The sequence below is a fragment of the Somniosus microcephalus genome, chromosome 17 (genome assembly GCF_052327205.1).
Source record: "Somniosus microcephalus isolate GS21.2 chromosome 17, FLI_Smic_1.0, whole genome shotgun sequence".
In the NCBI taxonomy this organism is placed as follows: Eukaryota; Metazoa; Chordata; class Chondrichthyes; order Squaliformes; family Somniosidae; genus Somniosus; species Somniosus microcephalus.
The window spans coordinates 19,883,171-19,904,339 of NC_141003.1; the positions used below are offsets into that span (position 1 = coordinate 19,883,171).

A 21,169-nucleotide genomic window follows, 5' to 3' on the forward strand; every position below is an offset into this window, starting at 1 on the left:
AGTCTGGCTGCACAGCCTCTTCCTCCTCCACAGTGAGGACGGGGGCTCTGGATGGTACTGTGGGGGAGTAAAGGAAGGAGTTACAGATGTAATGCCAAGGTTCCTCTGGTGACTCCCAGCGCGTTGGCATCTGCTGACACATGCAGCCTTGGTCTCAGTGGGAGGCCGCTTCCTCCCTGACCTAGGGAAGAGGACCTCCTTGTGGGCCCTAACCCCATCCAATAATGCCTGCAGTGAAGCCTCGTCGAATTTGAAGGCAGCTCGGGGTCTGGCACTGGCCACAGCTGCTGCAGGCTCCTCTGCCATCCTGCATGGTTCATTTGGAAGCCTTCAGAGGATGCAGTGCTTGCCATGGACCTTGAAAGCACCACGAATGATGACATCATTCTGTGGGGATTTCTGACTCGATTTAGACAATTAGCAAGGCTTCCCACATGCTGGGAATTAATTGGCCAATTGAGGGAAAATTGCGTGGGGCTGGCTGACACTTTTTTATGTGTCAGAAACCCCACATTCGGGGAAATCCGACCATTCCACACACAAGCCGAAAATCGAGGCCTCTGTATCTAACCTGTGCTGTACCTGCCCTGGGAGTGTTTGATGGGACAGTGTAGAGGGAGCTTTACTCCCTATCTAACCCGTGCTGTACCTGTCCTGGGAGTGTTTGATGGGACAGTGTAGAGGGAGCTTTACTCTGTATCTAACCTGTGCTGTACCTGTCCTGGGAGTGTTTGATGGGACAGTGTAGAGGGAGCTTTACTCTGTATCTAACCCGTGCTGTACCTGTCCTGGGAGTGTTTGATGGGACAGTGTAGAGGGAGCTTTACTCTGTATCTAACCCGTGCTGTACCTGCCCTGGGAGTGTTTGATGGGACAGTGTAGAGGGAGCTTTACTCTGTATCTAACCCGTGCTGTACCTGCCCTGGGAGTGTTTGATGGGACAGTGTAGAGGGAGCTTTACTCTGTATCTAACCCGTGCTGTACCTGCCCTGGGAGTGTTTGATGGGACCGTGTAGAGGGAGCTTTACTCTGTATCTAACCCGTGCTGTACCTGCCCTGGGAGTGTTTGATGGGACAGTGTGGAGGGAGCTTTACTCTGTATCTAACCTGTGCTGTACCTGCCCTGGGAGTGTTTGATGGGACAGTGTAGAGGGAGCTTTACTCTGTATCTAACCCGTGCTGTACCTGCCCTGGGAGTGTTTGATGGGACAGTGTGGAGGGAGCTTTACTCTGTATCTAACCTGTGCTGTACCTGCCCTGGGAGTGTTTGATGGGACAGTGTAGAGGGAGCTTTACTCTGTATCTAACCTGTGCTGTACCTGCCCTGGGAGTGTTTGATGGGACAGTGTAGAGGGAGCTTTACTCTGTATCTAACCTGTGCTGTACCTGCCCTGGGAGTGTTTGATGGGACAGTGTAGAGGGAGTTTTACTCTGTATCTAACCTGCCCTGGGAGTATTTGATGGGACAGTGTAGAGGGAGCTTTACTCTGTATCTAACCCTGTGCTGTACCTGGCCTGTGGGAGTGTTTGATGGGACAGTGTAGAGGGAGTTTTACACTGTATCTAACCCGTGCTGTACCTGCCCTGGGAAGGTTTGATGGGACAGTGTAGAGGGAGTTTTACTCTGTATCTAACCTGCGCTGTACCTGCCCTGGGAGGGTTTGATAGTGCCATGGGATCTTTTACATCCACTTGTCCGGGTTTAACGTCTCATCTGCAAAATGGGCCCTCCGACAGTACGGCACTGAAGTAGAGCAGGAGGTGCTGATTGGTATCCCATGATGCACATTAACCCCTGTTAGCATTACACGTTGTGACGAGAGTTACAATCGCTTATCATTTGCTGTTAGTCATTTATTTTTTTCCTTGCAAAAATCCAAGGTTTTCTGATTATGAACTTTTTGTTTCATTTTTCGTCTGATTTTCTTGTAGCTGATTTTGCCTATTTTTAATATACCTGAATTCAGAAGTGAAATAAAACTTCAATCAGGAGATGGAAGATTTATCAGCTTTTGTCTACTGCTCCAAATCTTCTACAATATTGCATTTGTGAAGCTTAAAGCAACACCTTTTTAAATTTAAAAATAAAATCGTGACAGGAAGAACAGGTGACTTTGGACCTCTGGTTCCCAAAGCTCTCCACCACTGGGGTTTTCCTCACCTCATGTCTGGGTCTCTTGTAGATTGATTGATTGCTCTGTTAACAATGTCATTATCGTATTGTGCGATTACCAGGATGGTAGACGGTGAATTAGATAGACCTTGGTCTTTTTTTGGCTAGCAATTCCTATGTTCGTATGACTCATTTAGTATCTTGTGCTGTGAACGCAGGCCAGCCAGATTTGGCTTTGGAACTGTGACAGATGTAAACATTCATGAGCTGAAAATTCCTGAGTGGTTTCATGTTGACCGAATTCTTTAGTAATCTTGGCTGGTTCTGCAGCAAAGCTCGAAAGTGTCATCAAGACAGGCCTTTTATGACTGAATAGCGAATGAACAATGGCCAAAATTCAGATTAAGGCAATCCAAATAACAATTGTAATCAGAAGATGCATCTTTGTATCCTACATGTTAAATACAAAATGTTAAAAGTAACCAAATTGAGGTTGTGTGGCTAGTTCCATACTTGGATGTGTTGTGTTGGCTCAGTTATTTCTCTGTGTTAACCCTCTCTTAACCCCCCCCCCCCCCCCCCAAAATCCCATCCCATCCCCCAATTACACATATGATGTAACCCAGGACTGTCCAAGATTCTCGTAGTTATGAATGGATTCGCTTTGTACCATGGAGTCTCACGGGTCATGTATACAATGTAAATCCACGTTGCTGTTAATTTGCCCCGATCTCAGCCCGCAAGGACTAACAGATCTTGGCTATTTAGGTTTTATGCAGTAACAAGGCAACAGTGCTATGAAGAGCCCTGTGCAAGGCCTGCAGAATTCAGACAGGGCAAACCAGCAAGAAGGAAATAGAATGGAGCTGCGAGGGCTGGAGTGCCAGAGCTTGCTGGCTTTGTGGCCCACAGGCTGTAGTGTGGGCAACCCTGATATAATCTGTACAGCAACATGTCATCTTTGTACATGTGGTGATTTGGAAACCGCACTGCAGGAACTCGGTTGTTACGTTGCATTTAAATAAGGTTTAGCAACAACAAATGGTTAGGATGAAAGATTTGCGGAAACTTTTAAGGAGGGAGTCTTTAATATGGGCCTGTAAAAAGCCAGGGATTCTTTCAAATGCCATGTATCTGTGCACTGAAATTCACTTGGTTATATATTGTTTTGTAGGTTTTTGAAAGTGTACCAGTATTTCTGAGGAGTGGTTGTTACTCTGTTTCAAGAATGGCTGATGTTTCAGGTGAGTTAATCATGTGCTGTAGTGCGACAGTGTTAGTAAGAGCTCTGTTTTGGTGAATACTTGGTTCCTCAAAGTGTTGGTGCTTGAGCTAGTTAACATCATAGGCTCCTAGGGCAGAGTTCAGCTGGCTTAACATAGAGCTTTAATCTTAACATTGGAAGAGCATCTCCTGCACCAGTGGAACAGTTCTGCCATAACCGGTTAGGTTAACAAGGTTACCAATTCATATTTAGGTTTTATGGGGAGTTGTGCTGTTGACTTGTGGCCACTAGGACATGAGTTGAGACTGACCAAACTAAAGGGTTTAGTCACAGACCCCGCACTCCCAGTGCTGAGCCTTGCGAGCTGGGACTGCAAGTTGGAGATGAGGCCGCAGCTGGCTGGGATTGTAAGTTGTGAGGAGGATGCAAAGAGGCTTCAAGGGGATATAGACAAGCTAAGTGAGTGGGCAAAGACATGGCAAATGGAATATAATGTGGAGAAATGTGAAGTTATCCACTTTGATATGAAAAATAGAAAAGCAGAGTATTTTTGAATGGTGAGAGATTGGGAAATGTTGGTGTTCAGAGGGACCTGGGTGTCCTTGTACACGAATCACTGAAAGTTAACATGCAGGTACAGCAAGCAATTAGGAAAGCAAATGGTATGTTGGCCTTTATTACAAGAGGATTTGAGTATAAGAGTAAAGACGTCTTACTGCAATTATATAGGGCCCTGGTTAGACCACACCTGGAGTATTGTGCACAGTTTTGGTCTCCTTACCTAAGGAAGGATATACTTGCCATAGAGGGAGTGCATCGAAGGTTCACCAGACTGGTTCCTGGGGTGGGGGGATTATCCCACGAGGAGAGATTGAGTAGATAGACCTATATTCTCTAGAGTTTAGAAGAATGAGAGGTGATCTCATTCAAACATACAACATTCTTACTGGGCTTGACAGGGTAGATGCAGGGAGGATGTTTTCCCTGGCTGGGGAGTCTAGAACCAGGGGTCACAGTCTCAGAATAAGGGGTCGGCCGTTTAGGACACAGATGAGAAATTTCTTCACTCCGAGGGTGGTGAATCTTTGGAATTCTCTACCCCAGAGGGCTGTGGAGGCTCCGTCGTTGAGTATATTCAAGACAGAAATTGATAGATTTTTGGATATTAAGGGATATGGGGATAGTGCAGGAAGATGGAGCGGAGATAGAAGATCAGCCTTGATCTTATTGAATGGCAGAGCAGGCTCGAGGGGCCAAATGGCCTATTCCTGCTCCTATTTCTTATGACTGCCCCAATTCTTCCACCCCACTCCCATCTGTGCTGGGAGCATAGGGTTGCTGAATTTCCCCATTTAAAGCCAATGCAGAGAAGAGATTCTAATCTGATCAGCATGAGTTGTACTCCAACCCATGGTGCAGAGTTGAAAGGGTAAGTTTGACATCCGTTGCGTGCCCAGCTCCAGAAAGGTAAGTTGCAGTGGCGCTGTGAATTATTATGTGGGTACCTCAAATCACTGTATCATGGAGCGGTAAGATGCAGCTTTGTGCCTTTGATGCACGGTGGCATAGTGGTTAGCACTGTTGCCTCACAGCACCAGGGACCCGGGTTCGAATCCGGCCTCGGGTGACTGTCTGTGTGGAGTTTGCACGTTCTCCCCGTGTTTGCGTGGGTTTTCTCCGGGTGCTCCGGTTTCCTCCCACAGTCCAAAGATGTGCGGGTTAGGTTGATTGGCTATGATAAATTGACCCTTAGTGTTAGGGGGATTAAATACATGGGGTTACAGGGATAGGGTGGGATATGTGTTGGTGTAGGGGTTACGGGAATCGGGTGGGATATGTGTCGGTGCAGACTCGATGGGCCGAAATGGCCTCTATCTGCACTGTGGGGTTTCTGTGATTCTGTGAATCTTTGATCTCTGTTGTGCCATCAGAGGGAGGAGAGACATCTTAAACTTTTTTTGTTCTTCAAGCATTAAAAGCAGAGGGATGGGCATTCTAGATCTGCTCAGAATTTGAGTCTGTAAGACTCCGGTTTTTAAATCCCTTTCTTCTGCCTCAACCAGGGTCAGTAGTAAAAATAAGGCATCTGTGAGTGCCAACCTTGTTTTGAAGTACTATCATTTTGTTGACTTAAATGCACAGAGATAATGGAGCAGTTGTAAGGGTACAGACAGGAGTGCAAGTGAATTTGGTTATACAGTAAATTACTGAAGGAAGACTATCATAAAATGATAGACATGGTATAATAATCTACCTGAGTATCTGTCTCATTGTTTTTTTTTAAAATAGTTTTGTTCTTGAATTGGAATCTGACACAATAAAGTTATTTGACAGCCAATCAGTTTGTGTAAAGGAAAGGGTGACAGGAATGCATTTACAGATCGTCATATGAAGACCAGCAACTCTCAGCTTGGGGGTCGATCTTCCTGCCTTCCCTCACCCCACAGTGCACCTGAAACCTGTTTCTGTCCAGGACAAGCAACGGCTAAATTTGATGCACCGGGCACGTTACCCTGACCCGGTTGTACCTCGACCGACCGCAAGCCCGTCCCCTGCCTGGGCCTTAAGCCAACAAAATGGGGCAGAAATAGGAGCGCAGCTGCAGGCTTTGCTGCCAGCTTTGGGGTATTTGGCTCCAAAATCAACCTATTCAGCACTGTTTTCCTTGTTGCTGATTGTTCTCGGACCCTCCAGTCTGAGGGAGTTAACCGACACTCGGCCCACCACCACCAGCTACTTTGGGTGCCCACCCACCCCGAGTCTGGGCACTTAGCTGGCGGGAAGGCTGGGAACACTTTGGATCCGCTCCTGTTGCAGCTGTAGGCCCTACTGGGACCCTCAGAGGCAGCCCCAGCAATCCCCGTCTAAGGAGACACCTGACTCGTTTCCGCCCCCACCACCAGACTTCCCCTTGGAGCAAAGGTCAGGAAAATTGACCCCTTGGAGGTGGGTGTTTGGGTGGCCTCAGATTGGCCTGAGCTAATAGATTCTGGTTTGCTAATAAAAGTCTTGTCAAACCTGTATGTGTACCATAGCACCTCCCATTACAGGGACATCACTGCAGAACTATATATCGAAATTAAAAACTACAGTAATAATACCCACTTAAATGCTATTTATTTTGGGTTTGGGTTACCAATCTTTGTAAAACCTCTTAGTATTTGAATTTTCCACTTTATGCAAACGCTTCTCATACTTGTATTCCGTTCCAATGCTATTGGTGGAGTAACATGACCATCTTGGTTTAAAAATTGCCTTTTTATATATAGATCTGGAGGAACAATTGGCATTGATTGACAGTGAAATGCAGGCCTTGGAGGTGCAGATTCAGGAACTGCTGGAGAGACAGCAAGTGCTGCAGGAAAGGAAGCAGCGACTAAAGAAAAAGATAGAGAAACTATCTGAGAATTACGATGCTGGATCAAGTGCAATGTCAAGGGCATCTGCAGAGGACTGGAACAAGAAAGGTACAGTGAAATCAGATCAGACCCACTTTTCTTTGACGAGTGTTAAGTAAAGAAAGAAAGACTTGCATTTATATAGCACCTTTCACGACCTGAGGACGTCTCAAAGCACTTTACAGCCAATGAAGTACTTTTTAAGTGAAGTCACTGTTGTAAAGAAGGAAACGTGGCAGTCAATTTGCACACAGCAAGGTCCCACAAACAGCAGTGAGATAATAACCAGATAATCTGTTTTAGTGATGTTGGTTCTGGGATAAATATTGGCCATTATACCTTCGAGTAGTGCCATGGGATCTTTTATGTTCACCTGTGAGGGCAGACGGGGCCTTGGTTTAATGTCTCATCTGAAAGACAGCACCTCCAACAATGCAGCACTCCCTCAGCACTGCACTGGAGTGTCAGCCTGGATTATGTGCTCAAGTCTCTGGAGTGGTACTTGAACCCACGACCTACTGACTCTGAGGTGAGAGTGGTACTGACACCCAAAGTACAAAGCTCCTTTTGAGATCACCTCAGTTGCAGCGGCTAGCCCTTTTCGGACCATCTCCCAACAGTTGTTTCCAGATCTGAGAGTTGAATTTGTCCTAGTTACGAAGAAAGGTTTGAATATTTGGGGACAGGGAAGGTTAAGGAGTGGGGATCTGATAGAGGATTTCAAAATTCTGAAAGGTTTGGTTTAGTGAAAGATTGTTTCTGCTGGCTGGTGAATCAGAAACAAAGGGGATATAGAGTCAGGAATAGCACTAGAAGAATGAACGTTATTAGTGCATGGAATACAAACATAGAAAATGACCAGCTGGTCCAGCAAGCCTGGCCCCCCCACACCATGGTGGCTGGAGCATCGTGACTAGACACTTCCTCCCTTTTAACCCCCGGCCCTCATTATAATATCCCAGGGCTGAGTCCTGCCTAAACTTGCTGGAAATGACATCTAGGCCGGTGAGCGGGTGCAGGAAATGGCGCGGCAGCAGGCTGCTGTAAGGGACCCAAGGAAACGGTCCCCGGCAGTCAGGTACATGCTTTGGGGCTGTGGGGTTGGCAGGCGGTCGAGGAACAGGAGGAAGCCCAGGGCAGGGGAGGACCAAGGTTTTCTGGGGGGCCCAAGGGAGCAGTCCTGCTTCCCCCACCCCTGACCCACAAGGAAACCTTTTTTAATAAATAAAATAAATATTTATCTCTTGGCCCTCTTCTGGGCCTGCTCCTGCGTGGCGCCAGGTTTCGCTGGTGAGCCCGGTGCCTCATGCCAAACACCTGACCAGGCGTTAAAATCTCGTCGGAGCTCTGAATGACATCGTCAGGCGCCAGCTTTTGCATTTCAGTGAGGCCCTTGCACTCTGGCCAAAACCGCACCTGTAAAAACGGTGCGAAGTAGACGTGGCTCCTGAGAGTCACCTGTTCTCTTTGGGTATGGGTTGGGGGAGGAGGGCGGTTTAAAATAAGGCCTCGTGTTTCTACGAACTGCGTGTGATAATTTAAACTTTTTGAATCTGTAAAAGTTGCACAGGTTTCTTGCCAAGGCTGTTTTTTTAAATGGTGTCGAGGCAAACTGTCCACCCCCGATCTGTAGCCACCGTGCCAGCTGAAGGCCCTGTAATAATTCGGACCTTGTACATGGGATATACAGCACAGAAACAGGCCATTCAGCCCAACCAGTTCATGCCGGCGTTTATGTTCCACTCCAGCCTCCTCCTGTCGTTCATCATCTAAATCCATCAGCGTAACCCTCTATTCCCTTCTCCCTCATAGGCTTGTCTAGCCTCCCCTTAAATAGATCTATACTATTTGCTTCAACCACTCCCTGTGGTAGCGAGTTCCACATTCTCACCACTCTTTGGGTAAAGAAGTTTCTTCTGAATTCCCTATTTGATTTCTTGTTGACTATCTTATATTGATGGCCTCTAGTTATACTCTTCCCCACAAGTGGAAACACTCTGTATCCACTCTATCAAAACCTTTCATAATTTTAAAGACCTCTATTAGGTCACCCCTTAGCCTCATCTTTTCAAGAGAAAAGAGACCCAGCCTGTTCATCCTTTCCCTGATAGGTATACCCTCGCATTTCCAGTATCATCCTTGTAAATCTTCTCTGCACCCTCTCCAGTGCCTCTATATCCTTTTTATAATATGGCGACCAGAATTGTACGCAGTACTCCAAGTGTGTTCTAACCAGGGTTCGATACAAGTTTAGCAAGTCTGGCTTTCACACAAGTACAACCTCAAAGTCAGCATGGTGGATTTTACAACTTTGTGTCGAGCATCGCACAACATGAGCGTATATCAGGAATTCGGGTGCAGGAGTGAGCGAGCCCTGTGTGACTTTTCCATCCATCTTTCTTTATCAGCGGATTCACGCTCCTGCCACAGAGCCTTATGCAATGGCAGCATACGTTGGGAACTCCATAGAGATCAACGCAGCCAGCATGGGTTTTTTTGATCCGTTAATTTTAATGGGTGGAAAATCATATGGGGGCGCATTGACCTCGTGATGGGTGCTCCCACCGTGAAGCTGTGTGCCCAGAGGACCGATTCATGAAACCTCCCCTATACGGCAAAAGAAATACTCCACTGCCTTGTTGCTAGAATGTTTTATGCAAGTTAAAAATGACTTGACGTTGTGTTAGGAATATAAAAATTACTGACGGCACACTGACAGCAGAACAGGCTGATTGCAGTTGTCTGTAAATTGATCAATATGAATTATATAGATAGAACAAACTAATGTATAATATCATGCCCTCCAGACGCATCAAACTGCTTTACAGCCAATAGATTACCGTTGAAGTTTGTTATGTAGGCAATTGCGGCAGCCTATTTTGCGCACAGTAAGATCCCACAAAGAGCCAGTGAATAACCGGATGAGCTGTTTCTGATGGTGGTAGCTGAGGGAAGAATGTTGGGCAGAACACTGGAAGAACTCCCCTTTCTTTGAATACTTTCATGGGATCTTTTACATCCACCGGTGGGCCTTGGTTTCATGTCTCGTGTGAAAGATGGCCCCTCCAGCAAGTATCCCTCTTTGGTGATGCACTGAAGAGTCGGTCTAGATTATGTGCTGAGGTCTGTACGAGGACTTGAACCCACAACCTTCTGACTTCGAGCTGAGTGTGCTACAGACTGAGTCAAGCTAAATTATAATAGGAAAAAGCTGAAGAAATGCTTTATACATATTCAAAAATATTGGTTATCCATATACAGGGTACAATGCAAGGATTGTTGGCTGGGTTGGAAGTTCATCTATAGATGTTTAGAAACTTGTATATTACTGAAATGTAAATGCTGAAAAAGATGGTTATTATTTCAAGATTAACACTAAGTTGACAGGAGTTGTGTTTTTTTGCAAATGTAGCTTACCAGTATGGTTTATCTTTTACCCCTGACTAGATTTTTCATGGTCACAGAAGGTTGACGAGGCTTTGAAGAGTGTGTTTAAACTGCAGACATTCCGACCTTTGCAGCTTCAGGCCATCAACGTTACGATGGCAGGGAAGGATATATTTCTGATAATGCCCACAGGTGGTGGGAAGAGCTTGTGCTACGAGCTGCCAGCTGTCTGCTCCACTGGTATGTACTGCAAGCTACTGCTGCCGTTCCTTCCATAATGCAATATTTTATTTACTTCATATTCATTTGTAGCATTTTCAGTTATCATTACTTTGAGTTTTAAAGAAGCTCATGTGATTCTTGTCATCTGAATTCTTTTATTTTTAAATCCTTTTTTTTCTTGTTTCAAAATATTCATGTTTAAACAGTAGTTGCTGCTCGCTTCAGGGGAACTGGCTTGGGAATGTTCTAAAGAAAAAAACTTTTATTTGTATCGCTTCTTTCATGTCCTCGGGACGTCCCCAAACTCTTCACAGCCAGTGAATTATTTTTGAAGTGTAATCACTGTTCTATAAGAACATCAGGAATAGGCCACTTGGCCCCTCGAGCCTGCTCCGCCATTCAATAAGATCATGGCTGATCTTGGGCTCAAAGCCCCTTCCCTGCCCGCTCCCCATAACCCTTCACTCCCTTATCTTGTAAAAATCTGTCTATCTCCACCTTAAATGTATTTAATGACCCAGCCTCCACGGCTCTCTGGGGCAGAGAATTCCACAGATTTACGACCCTCTGAGAGAAGAAATTCCTCCTCATTTCAGTTCTAAAAGGGCGACCCTTTATTCTGAGACTGTGCCCCCGAGTTCTAGATTTCCCCACAAGGGGAAACATCCTCTCTGCATCTACCTTGTCGAGCCCCTTCAGTATCTTATATGTTTCAATAAGATCACCTCTCATTCTTCTAAATTCCAGTGAGTATAGGCCCAACCTGCTCAACCTCTCTCTTCATAAGTCAACCCCCTCATCCTAACGTAGGTGAACTCAGCAGCCAATTTGCACACAGCAAGCTCCCACAAATAGCAGCGAGGTAACTGACCAGATCATCGGTTTGTGATGTTGGTTGAAGGATAAATGTTGGCAGAGCTCTCCTGCACTTTGTCGAATAGTGCCATGGGATCATTTGCATCCACCTGACCAGACAGGCGGGGCCTCTGTTTAAAGACCCATCCAAAAGACGGCACCTCCGACAGTGCAGCACTCCCTCCAGTATTTGGCTGAAGTGTTAATCTCGATTTGTGCTCAAGTCCCTGAAATGAGGCTTGAACCTACAACCTTCTGATTCAGAGGTGAGAGTGCTACCACTGACTCAAGTTGACTCTAGAACAGCTTGGAGCCAGCAGTGTGAAGAAAATTAATTAAATTCAGTAGGTAAAAGGATTAGAGGGGAGTTGAGGAAAAATATTTTCACCCAGAGGGTGGTGGGGGTCTGGAACTCACTGCCTGAAAGGGTGGTAGAGGCAGAAACCCTCATCACATTTAAAAAGTACTTGGATATGCACTTGGAAGTGTCGTAACCTCCAAGGCTACGGGCCAAGAGCTGGAAAGTGGGATTAGGCTGGATAGCTCTTTTTTGGCCAGCACAGACATGATGGGCCGAATGGCCTCTTTCTATGCTGTATACTTCTGTGATTCTATGAGGTACAGTTATTAGCCTCGGTGGATTTTGTCCTTTTTCAGTTATGTATGCAATTCCAACTCTCGTTCTGAATAACGTCCTGTTTATAATTAAAGCTGGTGTTTAAGTCACACCGTTGATCAATTTCTTTTCATCAATAGACCAGTTATAAAATAGCACTGGGATGCATATGTAGGGTTTCATGGTAAAATGAAAAATCTGACTCAAACTTTTAAATTGACTAAAATTGATTGTAACATGGATTTTTAAGAAGTTCTGATAGTGAATATATATTAAAAGCTGCTATATGGGAAATAATTCCTCATTTGTTTGATAGGATTCACTCTGGTAATCTGTCCATTGATCTCGTTGATGGAAGATCAATTAATGGTTCTAGAGCAATTGGACATCCCATCCGCCATGCTGAATTCCAACAGCACCAAGGTAAGAAAGAAAGCAAGAACTTGCATTTATACAGCGCCTTTTCACATCATCAGGGCAACATAGACTAGTACAGCACAGAAGGAGGCCATTTGGCCCATCAAGTCTGTGCCAGCATGAAGTACTTTTTAAAAAAATAGTGTAGTCACTTATAATGTAGGCAAATGCAGCAGCCAATTTGCACACAGCAAGATCCCACAAACAGCAGGGAGATAAACAATTGTGGGCTAGATTTTGCGGTAGGAATAACAGTGCGGCCAACAGCGCTCACTGTTATTAAAGCGTAAATTGGATAGCAACGTCCGGCAACCACACATGCACAGTTAAATACAGAAATCGGGAAGTTGCTGTCCGAGTTGCCCTGCTCCTCCAGAAGCTGCGCTGTTCCGGTATTTCGCTGAGAATCTCGGCATTGAAATACGTGGAACGGCGTGAAGTTGCTGTACTTGCGTGATAGATACCCACTGAACACGCCAGAAAAAGTTAGGGCTTGTCCATTCCAGTGTAAGTACCCTTTTAATGGTGTGATAAGTCTTAATTACTGCCAAACAACTTCCCTGGCCTTCTAACCATTGAAAATTAATTTTAACAAATGTGGAGTCTCATTCCTTCAGATTTTAATTATTGTTGGAGATTGGAAAAAAAATAAAGATTTTAAATTTGTATTTTTACTTTTTCTTTCTGTCTTTTATTTTGCTCATAATCCAATCTTTCTTTCCCTCTTTTTTTATTTTGCTTTCTGTACCTGATTTGACATTGAATTAAATATTCTAACTGACATTCCTGGTTCAGACTCTGCGCTGCTCATTAACAATTCTTCAGCCTGATTGGTTAAGGAGATAAACAGTTGCTTGCCCTATTCACACAGGACCCAGAAACTCCAGAGGGCGCTGTGCTTTTTGGATAGTTGAATGACAGCAACATGCCATGCAAAAGCCCATTAAAAAAGTTTATAGGCAAGTGCAAGTGTAGCAAACGGCTGGCGTCATTCGTTTGCCGCTGACCGCAAAATCTGGCTCAATATGCTTTAGCGATGTTGATTGAAGGATAAATTTTGACCAGGACATTGGAGCAGTCCACTGCTCTTCTTCAAATAGTGCCATGGGATCTTTTACATCCATTGAAAACCAAATGCATTGTGAAGAGTTGGTTATCCTTGTAACCTAGTACAAATATTAGTATTGCTTTGCTTGATATGGCTAATATGTTTAGTCTGAACAGGAGTGGGTCTGTACAGACTGGCTCTTCTATCTCTGGACCTCAGAGCCAAACAGTGTAATTACTGGTGATTTTAAACCTTGTACGCAACCATTCAAACACACTATTAACCATCAAACACCGAACGAGATCTGTCCCAGGATGTCTTACCCTTTTGTTTTCGTAGTTCACATAGTGCGTACTGTGGCACCTCGAAGGCCATGTACAAACTAATATTCCCATTCATTTGCTAATATCTCATAACAGACATTGGTGATCTAGTTTTGGATTGATCCACCAACAAGGCAACAGCACTAAAAACAGCCCTTTCCAAACCTCCAGGCTACAGGAAAAATCAGCAAATAAGGATAAGTTCAATAAAGATTGAGTTGCCTGGGCTTCAGGGGTCAGGTTGCTGAGGCTTGGAGGCTGCAGGTTGGACAGTGAGGCCATAGGAAGGTTCTGAGCCTGTTCTGCACACAGCAAATACCACAGTCCCTCGCATCTGGAGTACTGCGTTCAGTTTTGAGCACCACACCTCAGGAAGAGGATATATTGGCCTCGGAGGGGGTGCAGCGCAGATTCACCAGAATGACACCGGGCTGAATGGGTTAAAGCATGAGCAGAGGTTGTGTAAACCTGGCTCATATTCCTGTGAGTAAAGAAGATTGAGGGGTGATCTGATTAAGGTGTTTAAAATGTCTAAAGGATTTGATAGGGACGATGGGGAGAAACTCTTCCTCTGGTGGGGAGTCCAGAACAAGGGGGCGTCACCTTAAAATTAGAGCTAAGCTGTTCAGGGGTGATGTCAGGAAGCACTTCTTCACACAAAGGGTAGTGGAAATCTGGAACTCTCTTTCTCTCTCTCCCCCCTCCCCCCCCCCCCCACCCCCCCCCCCCCAAAAAACTGAGGCTGGGGGTCAATTAAAAATGTCAAGATTGAGTTTTGTTAGGTAAGGGTATTAAGGAATTAAAAAACCAAGGCGGGTAAATGGAGTTAAGATACAGATCATCCATGATCTAATTGAATGGCAGAACAGGCTCGAGGGGCTGAATGGCCTCCTCCTGTCTATATGTTCCTTTTGTGAAATAGACACCTGTTTTAGGATTCATTTTCTATCTGCTTTGCTGCAAGACAGTCCCATGAGCACAAACTGAATGCCAATTGGGAAACCAACTCTTCTGAAGAAAGAAAAACTGCACTGCATCAACTTCCATTTATGAAGCACCTTTTAATGTAGTCAGTGTCCCAGAGGAGGAACAGGCGCTGAGCAATACAGGTCCGCAATTCCGAAATTCGAAAAGCTCTGAAAACCGAATGTTTTTTCGTGGAGCGTCACTCAGTGGGGGGGATACTTAAATGGATAGGAAAATGGTTGAGATTTCTTGTGCTTTAAAAAAACTGACCCTTAAATGTTCACAATACTTGTTGTATTCATACTTTGTATAAATTGTTGCACTGAAATATTGTATATTTTTGATGAGTAAATTAGGTAAACAGTAAATCTGACTTTACAGCGTTCCCCGTGGGCTGCATTGTTCGATGTGGCTTGTTTCTTTCAATGCGCGGTATTTCCAGTGTAAAAGCTTGAGCAGCTTGCTCGGGAGTTTGCAGATTACTACGTGGCCGTGTGCAACTTTGAGGAAACATTGCTGTTAACTATTTCTTTATAGTAATCTGGTTACCTAGCCAGGTTTGCATCCATCACTAGTGGTGTAGTTGTAGGGTAAACCCGATGGCTGCCTCTTGTCCATTTATAAGCATCGTCCGTTCTGAAATCTGAAAAATTCCGAATTCCGAAACACATCTGGCCCCAAGGGTTTCGGATAAGGGATAGTGCACCTGTAGTAGGAAATATAGCTGAAAGCATGGTCGAAAAGGTAGGTTTTGAGGAAGCTTTTAAAGACGGAGGGAAGTAACAACACAGAGGGAGTGTGAGAGGCGGATCGAGGTGGCTCAAGGCTCTGCCACTGATTTGGAAGGATCGGGGATGCACAAGTAATTGAAGTCGAAGTCTGGTGCTAACTTCTGGGTAGTTTGTGCCATGTGTATATCAGGAATTGGGTTACGACCGTTAATTCTCAATGTATGTGGGATCTTTCACAGGTGTCTGAAGTAGGGAGAGAAGCCTATAGTGTGAGCTGTCTCCGTGATGGATTGCACACAGAGCCAATACTGCACTGAAGAAATCAGCATGTTAGTGCAAGCACTGTGCATCATAGGTATTTAAGATGATTAAAGGATTTGATAAGGTAGATAGAGAGAAACTATTTCCTCTGGTGGGGGGGGGGGGGGGGGGAGTCCAGAACAAGGGGGCATAACCTTATCATTGGAGCTAGGCTGTTCATGGGTGATGTCAGGAAGCACTTCTTCACACAAAGGGTAGTGGAAATCTGGAAAACTTTCCCCCCCAAAAAGCTGTTGAGGCTCGGTTCACTCGGTTAATCCCGGGGATGAGGGGATGGACATATGAGGAGAGGTTGAGTAGATTGGGACTCTACTCATTGGAGTTCAGAAGAATGAGAGGCGATCTTATTGAGACATATAAGATTGTGAAGGGGTTGGATCGGGTGGATGCGGGGAGGATGTTCCCAATGATGGGTGAAACTAGAACTAGGGGGCATAGTCTTAGAATAAGGGGCTGCTCTTTCAAAACTGAGATGAGGAGGAACTACTTCACTCAGAGGGTGGTAGGTCCATGGAATATGCTGCCCCAAAAAGCTGTCGAAGCTACATCATTACATAAATTTAAAACAGAAATAGACAGTTTCCTAGAAGTAAAGGGAATTAAGGGTTACGGGGAGCGGGCAGGAATTTGGACATGAGTCTAGGTTCGGATCGGTCATGGCCCTGTGGGTAGCGGAGCGGGCCCAGGGGCCGTGTAGCCTGATCCTGCTCCTATTTCGTGTGTCTAATTCTGTTAGATTCAGGAGATGGTTCTGTGATAGTGGATTGGCGGTTAGGATCAGATCAGCCATGATCTTATTGAATGGCGGAGCAGGCTCGAGGGGCCGATTGGCCTACTCCTGCTCCTATTTCTTATGTTCTTATGTAATTGAAAATGTCAAAACTGAGGTTGATAGATTTTTGTTAGGTAAGGTATTAAGGGTTATGGAACCAAAGTGGGTAGATGGAGTTAAAATACAGATCATCCATGATCTAATTGAATGGTGGAACAGGCTCAAGGGGCTGAATGGCCTCCTTCTGTCTATGTTCAGAATTCTGCAGCATATCAAGCAAAGAACTCAAAAATGATGCCCAGTGCGTGCAGCTCATCAACAATTGCAAAGTTGACTACCTCAAGTTTGACGAGATAGTCAGCTGTGTGTCAGATTCAGAGCGAAGTACAGCGTGACAGTGGACATTTATCGCCTGCCTTGCACCATCTTCACAGGACATTCTTTTGAGGCTCCTTCCGAATGGTCCAGTGGTATTACACTTTGAGATGAACCAAGCAGTTGACCATTAGGTCTTCGCTGGTAATAATGAGCTTGTGTGTAGGGGCATTGCTTACCAACTTCCGTTCCAGTTCTAACGCCCACACAGACCTTGAGCGCGGTAAAGTGAGAAAGCATCTAGGCAGCAATTGTAATCTGGAAATGACGACCTCAAAGATGAGCTTGCCAACTGTTGCTGAAGATATGTTTCTTACTAATTCTCTATAATTTGTAAGTGAGGTTTGTTAACCCCCCCCCCCCCCCCCTCCTGCGTGACATTTAGCTCCTGCTGTACAGTAATTATTTACAATCACGCTTTCTTTTGACAGGAGCATATAAAGTGGGTCCATGACGAAATGCTCAACAAGTCCTCCAAGTTGAAGCTCCTGTATGTGACCCCAGAGAAGATTGCTAAAAGTAAAGTCTTCATGTCCAAGCTGGAAAAGGCATACCAAGCAGGGTGCCTGGCCCGTATTGCTGTGGATGAAGTTCATTGTTGCAGCCAATGGGGTCATGACTTCAGGCCTGGTGAGTACTAAACTCTTAGAGCTGGAGGCGACCTGATAGAGGTCTATAAAATAATTAAAGGGTTGGATTGCATGCCTATTCATGAAGGGTTTAGTCATGATGCTCCAGCCATCACGTGTGATGGACCATCAATTTTGTATGTCTTCAGAAGTCCCAATGTGGAAAAGTACCTGCAGGTTTGTTGTACTTATAATAGGTGTATATTAAGAAATGAGACAATACATATTGAATTCAGTTGGCAGTACATTACTTAATATTCCACATTAAGGAAGAACTTGCATTTACATAGCATTTTAATATGACCTCAGGACATCTCCAAGCGCTTCATCACCCATGAATTATTTTTGAAGTGTTGTGTAGATGAATGCAGCAGCCAATTTGAGCACAGCAAGGTCCCACAAACCGCAAATGAGATGAATTACCGGTTAATCTGTTTTTTTTTTTGGTGATGTTGGTTGAGGGAGGAACAATGGGCAGGACACCAGGAGAACTCTTTGCTTTCTGGATAGTTCATCTCAACAGTTTTAACATCTGATCCAAAAGACAGAACCTCCAACAATGCAGCACTCCCTCAAGTTGGTATTTGAATCTGTAGCCCTATTAATCTCCTACCAACTGAGCCAACCTGACATTTGATCAGTGTACAATAAAATTAAAGCAGTCTGATCTAATTACAGATTTTTTTTAAGTGCAAACTGCTTTGATTATGGGGGGTAATTTTAACCTTTGGGCGATGGTGTAAAACGAGCAATATTGGATCGTCTGCTCGTTCTATACCTCTCCTGATTTCCCAATTGTTTGACATCAGAAATATTTACTTCAGTGCTGTCAAATTTATGTTGCTGCTGATGAATTATCGACTGACATGGACATTCGGTAGGCCTATTTTGATGGACCAGTAAGGGTGACACTAGGTTTCCCCAGGGTCACCAAACAGGAATCAGCACAAGTGCCCCTTTTTAGGGCACCACGAATATAGGAAAGAAACATATGGTCCAAATAAATTAAAAGCAAACTAAAGTCCCAACAAAAGCAAAGGGAACCTTCCCAACTAAATGAAAATGTTATCCGTGTCCCTGCGGTGCCCACTGGTCACGAAAGGCCTCGGGCGTACCGGCAGACACCGTATGTCCCCTCTCCAAGGCCACCCGGGCACGGAGAATACTGCGGAAGAGAGGCAGGCAACCAGAGCGACTAGCCCCATGGGCCCCGGCCTTCCTGGACCTGTAAATCGCCATCTTCACCAGGCCCAGGAGCAGACCAACCGGTCGGATTGTTTGACAAGATGGCAGAAACCTGCTTTTTAGCCGTAATGTTTATGGCTATTGAACCCTTGAAGACTAGATTTTAATGAGGAACCAATAACTGTCAGAACTCTAGTGCTTTCCATTGATGAGATTTGGGTAATGTAGCCACTCACATCACCACGTAGTGTACTCGCAGGTTGTGGGGCCAAGAGGTGCTGCTGTTGGCAACGAATTGTGCTGCCATTTTCAATTAAACTTTGAACTGTGTTTGAAAGCAATATTTTAGAATGCTATAGTTTAAAAAGCTTTGTTTTGATGGCAAGTACCTGATTTTTTTTAAGTGCTGACTATCTAGACACACTTAAACAAACGACTAAAACTGTCTTGCTGGGGTAAGTTCTCAGAAGTAACCTATTGAGGGAAACACTTAAGTCGAGGAGACACATTTCCTGTTAGCGCTTTTGTGCTTTTAGAGATGAACATTAAACCTTGTTACCTCCAGACTACAAGAGCCTCGGTATCCTGAAACGTCAGTTCCCAAATGCTCCAGTGATTGGATTGACAGCAACTGCGACAAGCGACGTCTTGGAGGATGTGAAAAAAATCCTGTGCGTTCCCAAATGCCTCACGTTTACGGCTTCCTTCAACAGACCCAATCTGTTCTATGAGGTACCTGAAATGCACTGAAATATTGAACAACTTGCACATTAATAGTTTTGTACATTCTCGGTAATACATGTTGGATTCACTTGAAAATTCCACAGTACAAGCCAAATGCACCCAAATTTAACACATGATACCACAAACCATGTTCTTCATACTTTAGGATTGGAGGATGGTGAGTTTTCTAAATCACAGCTAGCAGTGAAAGCTGTTTTGTGATCCATGCGTCAATTTGATGAGTTTAAAGGAGGGTGGGGTGGGGTGCGGGTTATGATTTTGCTTGGGATTCTCAAACTTAATTCGCCACCCTCAACCTGCTGGGGGAGAAAACACCATGAAGATTCCCAGCTGTTACTTGACTTAAGTAGATTTAAAAGCCCTGTATTTTCCAAGCACACCAGACATGACATATAAACCATTAAGAAAAGTGGGACCACAATAAATTGCATCACCAAGGTGCATTTAGAGCCCTACTAAATGCTCGTTGAGGCATTGTATATCTGTACACACCAGTGTTCCCTGGAAGCTGCACCATGTTCTGCGCGGCCTGTTTCTTTCAATGCGCGGTCCCTTTAAATTTCTACATGCGTGGTATTTCCAGTGTAAAAGCTTGTGAGTAGCCTGCGCGGGACCTTGCAGATTACTGCACGCCGTTTAGAGGGAACATTGGTGCACACCTCTTCGAAATCTAAGTGCCAGCAATCTCGAGCATTCTATCTCTCTTTCCCTCATGTACTGTCCTCACACGCAAGATTATATGAGCAGAAAGGTCATCCTATCCACTAGATGGCGCAGCCTTGTCTGCCACCCTCCCAACCTCCAGTAATGCTAACTCCTGATGATGGGGGAGGGGAAACAAAACTCTGGCCAAGTTCAGGAAAACATCTGGAAAATTTCTCACTGACACCCTAAACTAATCAAGCAAGGTCCAGGAGACCACACTTGCCAATAATGCATCACCAGACATCCTTAAACTAAGCACCTTTCCCTCCACCCAATAGATCCTAATTTCCTTGGGAATGTAGGGCAATACTGGCCTGGAAACAAACACCTTCATCCATAGGACTGGGCTGAATGGTCGTAGGCTCCTTACCCCATTTTACCACCGATACACTAAATAGTCCTGTTGCCAAACATTAACTTGTATTAAAATTTCTAATGTGCCTCATTTGCACTACCTCCCTCGCTTGGCTATTCCATATGTTTGCCACCCACCCTTGCTTGGTGTGAAGAAATTGTATTTTAACCATATGTTCACTTTTTCTTGACAAAGTTTGAATCCATAAGAGCTTGTGTTAATACCGAACATTCTGGATCCAATTTATTGATTCCCTTCAAGATCTGAAATATCTCAATAAAGTTACCTTCAGTGTAAGCATCGCTAGCTGCCTTTCCTGCTAGATTGGGTACCCACTCCCATTTATTACATTAGTTGCCCTTCATTGTACTCCTTCCCCTTCATTGTACTCCTTCCGAGGCCAGGCAGACACGCCTTCCTCCCCTTGACGGAGCACAGAGACTCGTACACTGTCATACCCCCCTCAATTATCTCTCTCATATACTCTAGCAATACTTTCCTCATATATTTTCTCACATTCTCAAACACGTGCAGTTTTACTGCCTCCTCTCTATCTCTTACCCACATACATTAAGCATTGCAAATCTTGGGGTAGATCGTTATGTCTGGGGTTGAGAGATGGGGTTAACATCACAAGATCTGTTATTGTTAGTCGATCAGGGGGTTTATTTAAAGCATCTCAGGATCTTCAGTTTCTGTCTTTGCAAGGTGTGCGTCTCACTCTACGATGTCGGTTATTTGGCGGGGGGGGGGGGTTGGGTATCGATAACTGCGGGCGATGC

At 44.9% G+C, this 21,169-nt stretch overlaps 1 protein-coding gene across 3 annotated transcripts in view; it reads left to right on the forward strand.

The window, feature by feature from the left end:
- The window catches only part of recql (RecQ helicase-like), a 42,054-nt gene that overhangs the window by 1,743 nt on the left and 19,142 nt on the right, over window positions 1-21,169 (forward strand). For 2 of the 3 annotated variants that reach the window (XM_086010023.1, XM_086010024.1), the window contains exons 2-7: window positions 3,288-3,357; window positions 6,608-6,805; window positions 10,184-10,363; window positions 12,133-12,239; window positions 17,201-17,399; window positions 19,149-19,315. In XM_086010023.1, coding sequence (XP_085866149.1) covers window positions 3,342-3,357; window positions 6,608-6,805; window positions 10,184-10,363; window positions 12,133-12,239; window positions 17,201-17,399; window positions 19,149-19,315 — 867 coding nt within the window. In that variant the 5' untranslated portion in view covers window positions 3,288-3,341. The remainder of the gene's footprint in view (window positions 1-3,287; window positions 3,358-6,607; window positions 6,806-10,183; window positions 10,364-12,132; window positions 12,240-17,200; window positions 17,400-19,148; window positions 19,316-21,169) is intronic. The other variant, XM_086010025.1, reaches the window with a different exon arrangement.